Source organism: Chlamydotis macqueenii, chromosome 1, assembly GCF_036417535.1.
Source record: "Chlamydotis macqueenii isolate bChlMac1 chromosome 1, bChlMac1.mat, whole genome shotgun sequence".
Lineage (NCBI taxonomy): Eukaryota > Metazoa > Chordata > Aves > Otidiformes > Otididae > Chlamydotis > Chlamydotis macqueenii.
Window position 1 is genome coordinate 94,648,006 of NC_141556.1, and position 13,410 is coordinate 94,661,415.

Consider the following 13,410-nt stretch of genomic DNA (forward strand, 5'->3'; position numbering starts at 1 on the left):
TCTATCTGTCACGAATCAAGGAACAAGGAAGGAATAATCCAAACTTTTCTTGACCCTGCCAAAAAACACCTCATGTGCTTCTGTGTAAGACTTTTATCCCTGAGTGCTCGTGTTGTCAGTCCGTGTAGTGCGGAGTTCCCCAAGTGCTGGCGCTTTGATCAGCAGTACATCCAGAAGTGGAGAGCCTTTTAAAATTTCTCACAGCTGAAGATTTATTGACAGGTCTCCCCATGACAGCCCGCCTTCCGGCTGCGGAGCTGCAGTCGGGGCGTTGTTCTGCTGACTGTAGGAGGAGGGATTTCTCGGCGCCTTTACAGGTGCTTAAATCTTTCTGATTTAGGCCAGTGACTGCCCCAGCAGTCGGTGACGGACCGGCTGCGCGAGCGTGCGGCCGCCCCTCTTTTTCCTCGCCTGAGGAAGAGCCGGCATGGGCGCCGTGCGCTGCTGGGGTGCGCCTCTTGGCATTTGCCGTTTCTCGGCGAAAACGCGGCCTCTTCGTGAACCGGTTTGCACTTGGGAGAGGGGAAATATGGCGTCATTGCTCACGTGAGCTCACGGCGGTGAAACAGGGATGGTATTTTTTCCAGCACTGGCGGGGGCGGGGTGGGGGGGCCGTGCCAGTGAGCCGGCGGCGCTGTGCGTGGACGTGATTCTTCCGAACACCCGTGACGCGGGGTTCTGCGTGTGACATCGGGGCCGGGAACCGGTGGGGGTGACGTTCACCCGCCAGCCTGGCCCGCCTGCCCGCGTGCGCAGCCCCGCGTCACGCCCCTTTCGCGCCCCAGCCTACCCGCCGGAAGCGCGTCAGAACAACGTCACTCGAAGCTTTCCCGCCCTCCCTGCCGGCTCGATAGGTGACGCTTCCGGGTACGTCATTCCCGCTGCGCCGGGGAAGGCGGGGTCAGTGTGGTCGCTCTGGCCTCCGCCCGCGGTTTCTCTATGGTCGGGGGAGGGCCGAGGAGGGTGGAAGAGCCGCGGCCGGGCGGGGCGCATGCGCAGCGCGGGAGGTGGAGGCGGGGGAAAATGGCGGACGGCAGAGCTGAGGGGGAGAAGGCGAAGCGGCCGCAGCCCGGAGGAGGTGAACACGTAGCGCCTCTCGCCGCGTAGCTGCGGGGTGGGCAGGGGGCCTAGGCCGGTCCCCTGGGGCGGGGGGGGGAAGGTCCGGGGGAGCCGCCTGCGGCCGGGCAGGCCTGGGCCAGGCCGGGCGGTGCCCGGCCCTGCGGGTAGAGGGGGCGGCCCGAGCCTGAGGGGGCCGCGCTGGAGGAGAGGCCGCGGTCTGGACCCGCTCTCCTCGCGCCGGAGGGTTAGCCTCAGCCTTGCAGCAGCTTTTAAAAAATGTAATAGCTTCTCCTTGCCCACGTAAATGCATTATTTCTTTCTCTAAAAAAATGCGCAGAATAGTTCTGCCGTGTATTGAGAGAAATTTAACTTAATGCTGGCAAGGGTGAAGAAAACACTTCAAAGATTAGCTTTTAACAGCTGTGGTACCTTTTCATGACAGTGAATCTTCCTTATCAGCTGTTTTAAGCATCTTGGTTTTTTTGTTTGGCAGCAATCTGCAAGTTTTCTGTTTGGTTTTATATTATTTATATTATTACTTGGACGTTCCTGTTATCTTCTTTCCTACTTCTTATCACTTCTCCTGAAATTTTTAATCATATGTTTCTTTCTTTTCCCCCTGACTTAAAATTGAGAAGATAATTTATTTGCAAAGCTAAAAGATAAAGCTTCCCTGTCCTGGTTTTTTGTTTAAGTATATCTGTAGGCAGAAGACATTTGTTTGATCTGTTGAAAGATTAAATTAAGCTTGTAAACCAATTAGGATAACTTCAACAGTGAATGTTATTTCTTATAATCGCTAAGTATTAACAGTAATACCTGATTTTTACCTAGTTCCTTGAGTCTTGGTTTTCCATTGTTTTGTTTTGGTTTTTTTTTTTTTTTTTTTTTTTTTGGTTGGTTGGAGTTTTTTTTTTTTGTTCCTCCCCCCACCCCCCGTGTTAGTAATACAATAACTGGGCAGCGTCAGTATGGCAGTTATCCGTACCATCTTGTGTGATGGAACGTGATCTAATGAATTATGGTACATTACCCCTAAGGAAGGATAGTTACTTCCTGGTGATTTTTGGAAGCAATTTAATCTTTAGCTTTTCCCAAGGTCAGTGGAGAGTTTACCTTAAAGTTAATTAGTTGTGACTGTTTTTTTTTCCCAGCACCACCAATTCTCAGGGGCAAGACATCCTGAAATGGTGTGCAGTTAGCACTGTCAGTCTTGTCACTTAAGCTACCTAGGTAGTGGAAGTTGTTCACTTGCGTAGCTTGTTGATACTCTGAGAAAAACTCATCTGTGAAGTAGGACAGCTTTTTATTGCAGTGATCCGTGAAAAGATCACTGGTCAGACTAGTTTTTGAAATACTACTGTTGTTTTCTGTAGGTGAAGTATGACCACCTTGAGATCTCTAGGAAATAATAACGAAGCCTTAATGTCTTGGAAAATATATAAGCATTGGCATGGGTGGTGGGAGACCTGTTTAATGGATAGTATACATCTGAATTTCTAACCGTTTCCTGTGGAAATAGAACAGCACAACCACTCACTCCCATCCTATCCCAATTGTCCTATGCCCTTTATAGCTCCTTCAGCAAGTATTTCTTTCAGCAGGCTACAGTTCATCCAAAGTGGAGCCTAGTAGAGGTAGCATGCAGAATGCAGTGATGGTAGGAGCTAATTTTAAGAGAGAAACTATTTAATATTTTGGTGAGAAAACAGTTGTGGGTAGATAGTGTTAGGCTTCATCTTATGCTTAGCAGTATTCTAGAATTTGCAGGCAAAGAAGCAATCTGTGGTGTAATTAGCTTCAAGCTAGCATTAGCTTAGGAGCCTGGACTGTTCCTGTGAGCCCTGAGATTTGAGCTGCTGTGGATTGTGTATCTTACGGAAAACAGGACTTTTAGGCCCATAGTTCCAACACTTGTAAGGCTAATAAATCTTCTACCTATCCTCAAATCACCTTACAGTCTATAATGTACCTGGACTGGACTCGTAGTTGCATGATCTGTTTAATGTGATTTCGTGAATGAGCTGTAACAAGCTTCTCATAACCTTGCAGACTGCTGTTTGTAAAACTGTGCTAAGACAACAACCAGTACCCAAGGTCACTGTGTAAATTTTTGTTGTTTCTCTTTTTCTCCTTTGTTTGTCACTTTTATATCTCATCTTTCTAGGTCAAATTTCTAGTGGTGCAGATTAGTACTATTTTTTTAATAGAGTGAGATTGATTAAAGTTATTAGTTTGGGGGAGGGTGGGGGGGTGATCTGCCATGTTTCCAAAGGTGAATATTAAATTCATTTTTGTTCCGGTCACTTATTATCTTGATAGCTAGAAGAATGGAGTAGAGGGGGTATATTCTGCTGCTTATGATTTGGGAAATAGCAGAAAAATATATATAGATGATGTCCCTATTTTTTCTTTCTCCTGATGTTGTTTGCTTCCTTTTTTTCTCAGAGCTACAATGTTGTTGACCCCCAGTTCAGACTAGCTTCTGTCCCATTGCTCTATCTTATTTAATAGCTTTTTGCTGTTAGAGAGCAGTGCAGAGAGCTTTCTTCCTCAATGGTCTGAATTTGCTGTGCGTGGAGGGTCCTGTTCTCCACTTGATATAGTGGGGAACTGGTGCTAGCTCCAGTTTTTCTTAGACTGATAGTATGAGCAGTTTCCTACTCACTCCCCAGTGCGTGGAGTTTTTTTTTTTTTTTTACCTTTTGCTACTGCAGTGATTCGCTTATTGCAGCAGCAGAGAGATGTGTTTTTGCTAAAGCATTTACTGTGTTCAGTACAAGTTTTCCAAGGACACCTTTGTCTCTTGGTGTAGCTGAAGAAGTGTATAGGAATGAAAATGTGGTTTGAGTGCTTTTTCTCTGTGGATCATTGTTCAGCTGCTATGTTTTCATGATTTTCTGCAAAACCAGAAAAGATGAAGTCTCTCTCTCTCTCTATATATATATATATGTTTTTCTACTGCTGATTCCTTCCTCAAGCAGAGCTTGGCAGATATGTTACAGATGAGATGCGGACAAGCAGTGACTTGAGACAGCTGGATTCACTGTAGTCACTTCCATGATTTTAGAGTTGTGCCAGACAAGCCTAGAAACTGGCATGGACATGTTTTTGTAGAAATTTAGTAGAATTAATTTTAACTTAGATTATCTACTCTAGGTTTGGAATTGGGATTCCAATTATGAAAGCTTATCTGTGGCAACTTAAACTGTAAAAAGATTTAGTGACCTACATTTAATTTACTACATGAACTTTGACTTTCATACTAAATAAAGAGATGGTGCTTCAAGATTGTTTTCCTGGCTCGTAAACAAGAAGTTCTTTACAAGTAGTGGAGTGCTTGCAGTTTCTTCTCCTCTTTATGTTTTTGCTGTCCACTAAATGTACATTGGTGGAAACTGCTGTCACTAAAAACACCTTACCTATTGCACCCAAAGTATAATGCTTTTTGAGGTTGCTGCTCCCATCAATCTGCTCAGTAAAAATAGCTCATCTTGGTAAGTTGTTTCGACTTCACCAGGACCTGAAGAAGAGGCAGAAAAACCTGTGAAAACTAAGACTGTTTCTTCCAGTAATGGAGGAGAAAGTTCGAGTCGCAGCGCAGAGAAACGGGCAGCTAATGAAGAAGCTGAAGACTTCACCACAAAACCTGCTCCTGCCAAAATGTCCAAGTTTGGATTTTCCATAGGCAGTCAGACAGCAAAGAAGACATCTGCAATATCCATCAAACTAGGAGCAAATGTAAGTTATCTGAGGGCTTTTAATTTTAGCGAAAGTGGGGCAAAGGGGGAAGTACTTTGGGGAGGCTTCCTTGCAAAAGGAAAGCCTTGAATTACATAAGGGTAACTTGGATAAACTTTAAGAAAGCATTGTGGGGTCAGCTAGTTGTGCATGTAAATGTGTAAATACTTCAGGGTGATTAATGCCAGGTCATGTGTCTTAGGAATCATAACACTTGATTGCAATAAACTGTAGATCTCTGAACATACAGAATAATTTTGTAATGAGATTTAATAAGTCTGGAATAATTTCCTGAGGGAAATGAGCAGGCTTGTTAAAACTACTCAAGCTACTTTGAAATGAGTGCTGGGAGCTCTGTTGCATAGGCTGCTTAAAGCTACAAGAAAGCAAGTACTTTCTTAGATGGCTTCATAGATCATCTTTCACTCCAAAGCATAGGGAAGTATAGTTCATTTTTCATGACTTTGTGGGTTCTTTGCAAGGTCAGTATGATTTGTTTGTACTATATGCATAGATTTCTAAGAATTCTGATCACCTTTATTGTCCAGTACAAGGTATCCTTGTGCTTTTTCAAATGTGAATCTGATGCTTCTCTTTACTACCAAAATAGTCCTCTACTAGCTTGGGCAAGGACAAGCCAGATGCTGTCTCTCCGTTTGATACGGTTCATTTATACTTCCCACGTATCCCTGTGATGGATACATTATAAATCCTTATCTGGATTAAATTCAAACTGTAGTCATGAAAGGCTTGCACCTGCAATGCCAGCATTTTACAGATCTGCAAAAGATGAAAAGAGTGCTCTGTTATTTTGAAATGGGAGGGAGATGTGGCTTGGCAGCATATAAATGCAATCAGGTCATCTCAGACTTCAGAAAAATTGACAAAGCTGCTTTCTCTGAGCCGCTAGCAAGCTCTGATTTCTCAAGTAGAAAGATACTTTCAGTGGCAATAAATTTGGCTCAGGATTTCCGGCTCACTGAATTTAGTGGGTGACTGACAGTGCTGAAACTTACCCTGTTTCTTTTTTTTGTAATTTTTACTCCCTTAGTATGTTACCCATTTCTGTGGAGCTGATGCTTTAAAAAATAGCACAGTATTTGTACGTTATACACTATTGGTGAGGAATAGCTGTGGGCAGTCGCACAGGGACTCTGCTGCAGTACCAGCTTCGAAACTATGAGTGTATATGAAATAATCACCGATAAAGTCAAAATGGAGGAAGCACTGTATATGATTGATTCAGATAATGGGTAGTACTGTAGAAGCAAACTGTAACTGATGAGTCAGTGCTTTCTTAGTGGTCTCAAAGTTACTTTTGCTATCTCTGCTGTATTAGGTATCACAGTTGTGAGTTTGATACCTTCTTACACTTAAAACAGAGGAAGGTATTTACTAGAAATCAAAATAATACTTTTTAAAGGAGCCTTATATTAATCAAACTGTGCAATGCACACTGACGCTAGTTTAAAATTATTGACTTGTTTTATGCCAGAAAGCTGTTATGTTGTTAAAAGACGAGAACATAAACATGCTCGTCTTGCTGGCATTGATGGATAAGAATACTCCAAAACAGTAATGGGAGCAGTGACATAGTAAAATTTTGAATACCACAACTTATTCAGGTTCTGATTTAATTGTTCATGTCATGCACCAGTGGCTGCATACCCCTTCAGTGTGCTAGAAAGTTAAGACTTGCTTGTGGGGAGTTGTAATATGAGAGGACTTGGCTTGCTTTTCAGAGCGTATCTCACACAAATGAGCAGCCATTTTCCGTTTTCATTAGGGAGAAACCTTTATCTGCTTGATTAAAACAAAAACGCTTTTCCTCCTTATTGCCCGTTTCAGTGAAGATGTTTGACTTAATTTTACCAAAATGTTTAAAATAGCAGGAGTAGCTTGAGTTAGTAGACTTACTTTACTTGTGCATTTGGTCTTTTTCAGAAGCCTAAAGAGCCTGTTCCAACCCTTGCTCCAAAAACCCTTTCTGTAGCAGCAGCTTTCAATGAAGATGAAGATGTGAGTAATAAGCCAATGATCAACACAACTTAAAGTACCATTGGTGTGGGTTAGAGTTAGGCAGAGAGAGTAGGTCATTTAAGGTTCTTTACTTAAATGTCAGGGATTTTCAACCTAGAAACATCTCTTATGTTTCTATTTAAGAGTGTTCAACTTTCTAGCTCTGTGTTGGTTCAAGAGAGTGCTGATAACTTTTCCCTGAAAATGAGATGCACAAGGTAATTTGGATTAATGGTGGCTTGTTGAGGTGAACAGTTGTGCTGCTTCTGGTTTGCTAAATATTTTATTGTTGTGTTACTGCTCCTTCTTACATAGAAGTGGAAAAAGGATTTTGTATTTCTTTCTGTAACCTTGTAGAACCTCTGTTTTGTCCTAAGTCACTTTGCTTTCCTATAGGGCTGTAGTCCATACTTCATCTTGTCGGGTGTTTGAAAGATAGCTCCCAATCACACTCAAACCTCCTTTCTCTCTGCAGAGTGAACCAGAAGAAATGCCTCCAGAAGCCAAGATGCGCATGAAGAACATTGGAAGGTAGGTCAGCTTTTAACTCTGGTTTGGAGAAGGGTGTGTGCGTGAGAATGCCTCCTCTAGCACAGGTCAGATTTTGCAGATGGTTTAGAACTATAGGAAGGTAGAATAGGTTCAGAAAGTTTTTCTCCAGAAACAAGAAAATTTTAATACAGATATTTTCAAATGTTTCAGCTGTAGGTTAAAAGTAGTACATTGACATTTGCATCTGAGTTTTATTTGCCTTCTTTCTGATGAAGAAATTGATTCTATATTAAATAGAAGCTAATTTTCTTCTTAGAGGTAGGAGCTGGGAGTTCCTGCTTGTTGTTAAACTTTTTATCTTTCTAGTTCTTCATTTTATAAGTTGCTCTGAAGTAGGGTAGTCTGGTCAGATTTTTAAACTCCCATGCACAGGGAAGATGAGAATAATCTCTTTCAGAGAGACAAAGAATAGTTTGTTTACTTGTAAAACAAATATATATAATTCTTCTGCTTGCCACAGATTTGAGACAATATGGGGCCAATACTAAAATAAATAGGGATGTTTTCAGAAGAGGCTTCACTTAAATTAGGGATGAGTTTTGAGCATGTGTATTTTAAAGATGCTTATAATGATAGACTGCTTTTAAAGTCAGTCCCCTGGAGACTCACAACTGTTTAGTGGTTTTTTGTTTTGTTTTGTTTTTTTTTCCTCCAGTAGCAAATTTGGATCCTCAATTTTATAGCCCTTGCAAAAAATTCTTCACAGCTGGCAGCAGTTACTGCCACTCCCACCTCCTTTGCTGCCCCATCTCATCACTCTGTCTTGATATGCTACAGAGAGGTGGATTCTTTGGCCAGTTTACAGTTGCTAATAGTGAGGACTCCCGATGTAATGGCAAGAAATGTGTGGTAGTTTCTGGCGACAGGTTAGCTGAGAAATTGGTGTTTTCAGTGTCACGTTGCACAAACTACTGTAGGTGAGCTGATGTTCTCAACTGGTCTTGTTCTGCTTTTCACAGGGATACACCAACCTCAGCAGGACCAAATTCCTTCAATAAAGGAAAGCATGGGTTTTCTGACAACCAGAAGCTATGGGAACGAAATATTAAATCTCATCTTGGAAATGTCCATGACCAAGAAAATAACTAAATGATGTGGATTGAGAGTTGGGTGTTTGGGGGAGGGGAGGGTGTAACATTAAAGGAACAGTTTCCTTTTTTAAGAATGATGTAAGACTATCTTTGGAGCCACTTTTTTAAGATTTTGAGTGGTACACTAATACTGAGTTTGAAATTAGAGGTAATTTATGTTTTGTATACAGATTTCAAGGCATTTGCTAATTTTGTAGTTCCATGTGATTAGTTTCAAAAGGTTACAGATAATAAAGAAATTGGAGTGGTACCTTTTTAAGATTTTTTTTTTTTTTTTTTTTTAATTTGGTCAGTGATTAAGGTGGATGAAAAAGGTTACTGTCTCTTTAATTGGATTAACATTGAATGCTCTTGCATTCTTACTTCTGGCTCCCTCTTCGTAACAGGAGAAACAGTTGACTCCTAGGAATACTGTTAAAGAGTGAGCATTGTCTTGTGCTAAAAGTGTTACTGGACTATTAATTTGAATTTAAATTTATGCAGGAAATAATAAGAACCTGGATTATTTTTTTTTCTCCCTGCAGTCACCTTTTGTTAAGTCTCTGCAAACTAGGAGTTATGTTGCTCTGAGTGGCTCTGGTAACTTAGTTCTAATTTTGTTTAAAACTTTATGTAGGATGTGTAGCCTTCTGTAGCCTGTTTCATCCTAAGGAAATGGGCCTTGTCTGTATATTAGATACAGTCTGTAAAGAATATTCACTACAAAGGTAAATCAGTATTTTCAGTGTGCTCCTCTTAAATCATTAGCCTTGAGTAGTACTTGTTAGCATTTCCTTGTGGTACACAAAAGCCGCCACCAAAAAGACAAGCTAATGTACATTAAGCTTCACATTTGGTTGAAATATTTTTCTTTACTCTGCCTAGAAGGAATAAAAGCCACACCAAAAATTGGTAACTCACTGCTTAAGTATGAAAAATCTAAGATGCACTTTCCCTGTCCTGCCATTTAAAACAAAATACCTTGATGCCTGTGACTTCGGTGGACCCTATCAGGTTAAAGAACACCACTGTATTTGCAGTTCTAATGCTTCTAACAAGTGTCGACTTCAGATACAAAACTCCACCGTTTCCTACCTGTTTGCCTTTTGCAGTAATTTTCAACAATTACATGAGTCTGGTCAGTTCAATTTCCTAGTGTTCATACTACAAAACAGCACTGTAGGATTTCAAACCTAGTAATGACTGTCTAGATTTCAGTCAAATTTAGATTGCATATTTTTAAAACATTTTACTACCAGAACTGGTTAAACAGTGTTATCAACAGCAACGTCAGCAACACCACCCCCACCCCCCAAACAAACATAAGGTTGTTTTTAAACTCAAATGCCTGATAGTGTTGACCACTAAATTAATTTCAGCCTGGAATTGGTTGTAGGATTCAATATGTTAATTACTTTCATCCTGCCTCCAAAACCTTTCTTCATACTAAAGTTGAACCTGCGAGTGCAGAAAGGAAAGTGCATCTTGAAGTGTATTTTTTTTTTTTTTAGTATATTAGGAAAGATCTGACCACTTAGACTTTTGAGTTTGTAAGTTCTAAAAAATATTTTTTTTTGTATTTTTGTATTGTATGTGTAATCTTTTTTCTTTTGAATTCTGATGCAGTTGAATACCTGTAACTATTTTCTTTAAAAGCCTTGTTATAAACGTAACATAAAAACGTATACATTATTTTTTTTTCTATAGCAGAAATCTTTGATTTATTTGAAACAAAACAAAACACACTTTCAGGGCTTACAAAACTGATTTGGGCATTACTGGAACTAAGCAAGGCAAAATGAAGCATTTACTTTTCACTTATTTTTATTACATGTGGTTACGTTTGTCAAAATAAATCCCTTTAAGATAGTACTAATTCACAGTGAATAACTACTTATTTTATCTTACTCCTTAGTAGTTACTTGATACTGTCTCGGTCACTTGTATTAGGAAAAAGCAAAAGGGAACTTTGAGTAAGAAAGACAGGATGACTTAGAGACCTATTTGTTTTGAGTTAACCTGCCGCCCAACAGTCTTCCGCATCTTTGGCTGAAGTAGACATTGATTTCGGCAGAATTTTCTGGAACTTCAAAATCCTTTAGGAAATTGCTAGGCAGAACAGCGGACACACTAGGAAATACCTTCCATGCAAGTGAGAGCGCAAAAGCTATATTTATCTTACTTACTCCCATGGTTAATAAATGTAATCCTAGACCTTGTGAGAGACTGCAGCAGCTTCTAGATCTCAGCTGAAGGTGAGCAGAGATCCTGCCTCACTGGGATGTATGAGTTCTGTTCCTTCTCAGTGTTTCAGGGAAGAGAATTGATCAGGATGGCCTAAACTCACTCAGGAATGAGTGCCTAACAAGCTTGATCTTGTTGCTACGAGGGTGTCTGCTGGCGTTTAATGTCTGATGCTTGCAGGAAATAACTGGTCTGAGAAGTATTGTCGAGGCAAATGTTAGCTCGAACTTCACCTGAAGTTCTAGGCTTTTTTTATCACAGTCAGGGTTTCGCATGAAGATAGTCTCGGGGCATGCATGTGTTATTTTTTTGTTCTTTTTCTAAGAATATTCAGGAATCCTAAAACTCATGGTAAACTACCTGATTTAGCTATCAAGTGCTTCCAGGAGATATGCTGAGACCTTTAGCTGCTTGTTGTAGCAGGGTATGTATACCTATCAGTGGTTGAAATGTCTATCCGTGTAACTATCAGAGTTTTCTCAGAAGGCTTGTGCTTGCTGAGCAGTAGAGCTTGACCTAGCACCTGAGCAGCTTGCAAAACATTCAAGAACATAGAAGTAGTTATTCAGTAACCTTCTCTGTGCTACCCTGCAGCATGGCCACTCTTGAGCCTGCTGTGTTGTGAACCAATCCAAACTCGTCTAATGATAACTATTGTTATACTAGTGATAACTGAAAAACAAAACAAAAATGTGCAGTCAACTACTAGTGGCAGTGTTTCAGGCAATCCTGGGTGTAGCCCCTTACACACCTAACTTAATTTCTTTAAAAGCGTAGGAGGTGGACTGTCCAGATTCTTAGTATCTGTATTTTACCAGCAGAAAGAAGTACCCAACCAGTCTGTCTGTAAGATAAACTGATGGATGCTATTTTATGGGGTTACTCCCATGTTGTAGATGACCAAGTTATGGTATTCAGCCAATTTTGACAAAACCAACCCCCATGTCCTAATCTGACCACCACGGAAGCAGCCACTGCTACCTTCAGGCCTGTTGTGCTTGATCTCTGCGTCTGCCAGATTTGTAGAGCGTCTCTTTGTCAGAACCCATGCAACTCTGCTGAGTTCTGTGTGCTGCGAGTGGCTTTACCAAAGCTTTCGTTGTGAGGAGACTGGGAGAGAAGGTCTGCTTTTGACAAAATGGTGACTTCTGCTTCCTGAAGAGGTTTTAAACTGTTGGAAATCGGCGGTGTAATTAAAACTCTTTCTAGGCCGCTGTAAGCTAAGATGATAAATCTGTTTGGAGAAGCAACAGAATTTCAAGAAGGCTTTGTATCTGCATAGTTAGTAGCCTTAAAAGGTGTTCTGCAAAAAGATTGAGTTTTTTTAAAATTCATTATAAAATTGTAAATTGAGAAATGATGAGTAGTTCTGCCCTTAATCTACAGAAAGGAAGGTAATGTTCTAAAATCACCGTTATTTGTCTCGTTCTGCCAAGAGACACCAGAACACCATAAAAATTGGATAGTTAACAATTTGCATCTTTACTTTATGCTGTTGGCACCTTCCTTATTTCTTCTGTTAACGAAGGGATCTCCTACTGTTCTCTAATTTTGATATATTAGAATAATTGTAATCTTAAAAGCTATATAGTGCTTACTTAGGAAAGCTGCTTGTGTTTAACAATTTGGAGCCATTGCCTCAGGGCAGATGCATAGTTATCTGCAGAATTAAAAGCCTGAAACATGAACTGTTACACTTGAACTCTATATAGCGTGTTAAATTTCTGTTTATGAACTTCCATTTAAAAGTCTGGAGTGGTGGGAGTCCAAGCAAGATTTACTTACCAAAGCAAGCTTCAGACTTTACAGTACAGTGGCACCTTTCGCAGTATAGATAGGAATATGCCAGCTACCCTTTAGTCTAGGTACAGTAGGTAAGCGTGGCAGAGACTGTCACAGCTAGCAATTAGAGGATGTATTTTTTTATTTGCTCATCTGGTGACATAGTTCTTAAATTTGGTTCTTGGGATTGGATTTTCTGATGAGACAGATGCACAAATAAAGCGTTTGTGGTTCTGTAGCAAGAGCTCCACTGAAACTTGATGTCATAAGCCTATGTTTATTTTCCTCGCAGTGCAAGTTTATTAATCCAAGGTAATGCAAGTCGTAATACAAGCATAACTATCTCTCCTTTTCTCCCGCAGCTTCCCATAATTTGTAAACATAGTTGCATATAAAGTGTTGGCTGATGCTCAGTAGCTTGTTATAAAAATCATTATTCTACCTTTGCTTTTGTGAAAGAAGTGTAACTGTGCTCGCCTTTCACGTTCTTATGTACACCAGCTTCTACTGTATAGAATTGCAGGCACCAAATACAGCAGTGGAAAGAGTAATTGCAAAACTAGCGAGTACCTTAGGCTGTGCTTTATTTTTGTACTCAGATGCTTGTTTAACATGGTCTTGTGATAAAAAAAGCTTGGGCTACTACACATCTAAAAGCACTGAGTAAGTTAACACTGGTGTTACCATCTGCAAGGGAAGGCTCTTCAACTAAGACAAGAAATACTGCCCGCAGGACAGAACTTTCACAGGGGTGCAAGGCAAACTGTTAACTTTCTGAAAAGTCCCTTCAAAGTCACAGTAGACTTGTCAGCATATTCCCCGGTGCCTGATGGTGGCAACCAAGTGACCTGGGGCCTCTCACCTTCAGTTGTGGTCAGCAAAGAACTGCTTGAGAGGTGCTAGGTTCCCATCACATCATCATCAGCAGCTGTAAGACTGGCTT

The 13,410-nt window shown here is 40.8% G+C and overlaps 1 protein-coding gene across 1 annotated transcript; it reads left to right on the forward strand.

Annotated features, from left to right (window-relative positions):
• The first annotated feature begins 992 nt into the window (after positions 1-992).
• Positions 993-10,133, forward strand: PCNP (PEST proteolytic signal containing nuclear protein). Its single transcript, XM_086762079.1, has 5 exons — positions 993-1,078; positions 4,580-4,800; positions 6,745-6,819; positions 7,295-7,350; positions 8,331-10,133. The coding sequence occupies exons 1-5, from the start codon at positions 1,024-1,026 to the stop codon at positions 8,458-8,460; spliced, it is 537 nt and encodes a 178-aa protein (XP_086618205.1). The 5' UTR covers positions 993-1,023; the 3' UTR covers positions 8,461-10,133.
• Positions 10,134-13,410: the final 3,277 nt, after the last annotated feature.

Bases quoted from the DNA above. Each gene is read 5' to 3' on its own strand.
- PCNP (XM_086762079.1), top strand. From the start codon at position 1,024: ATGGCGGACGGCAGAGCTGAGGGGGAGAAGGCGAAGCGGCCGCAGCCC. The intron at 6,820-7,294 runs GTGAGTAATAAG...TTCTCTCTGCAG, and splicing joins CTTTCAATGAAGATGAAGAT to AGTGAACCAGAAGAAATGCC. The intron at 7,351-8,330 runs GTAGGTCAGCTT...TGCTTTTCACAG, and splicing joins CGCATGAAGAACATTGGAAG to GGATACACCAACCTCAGCAG.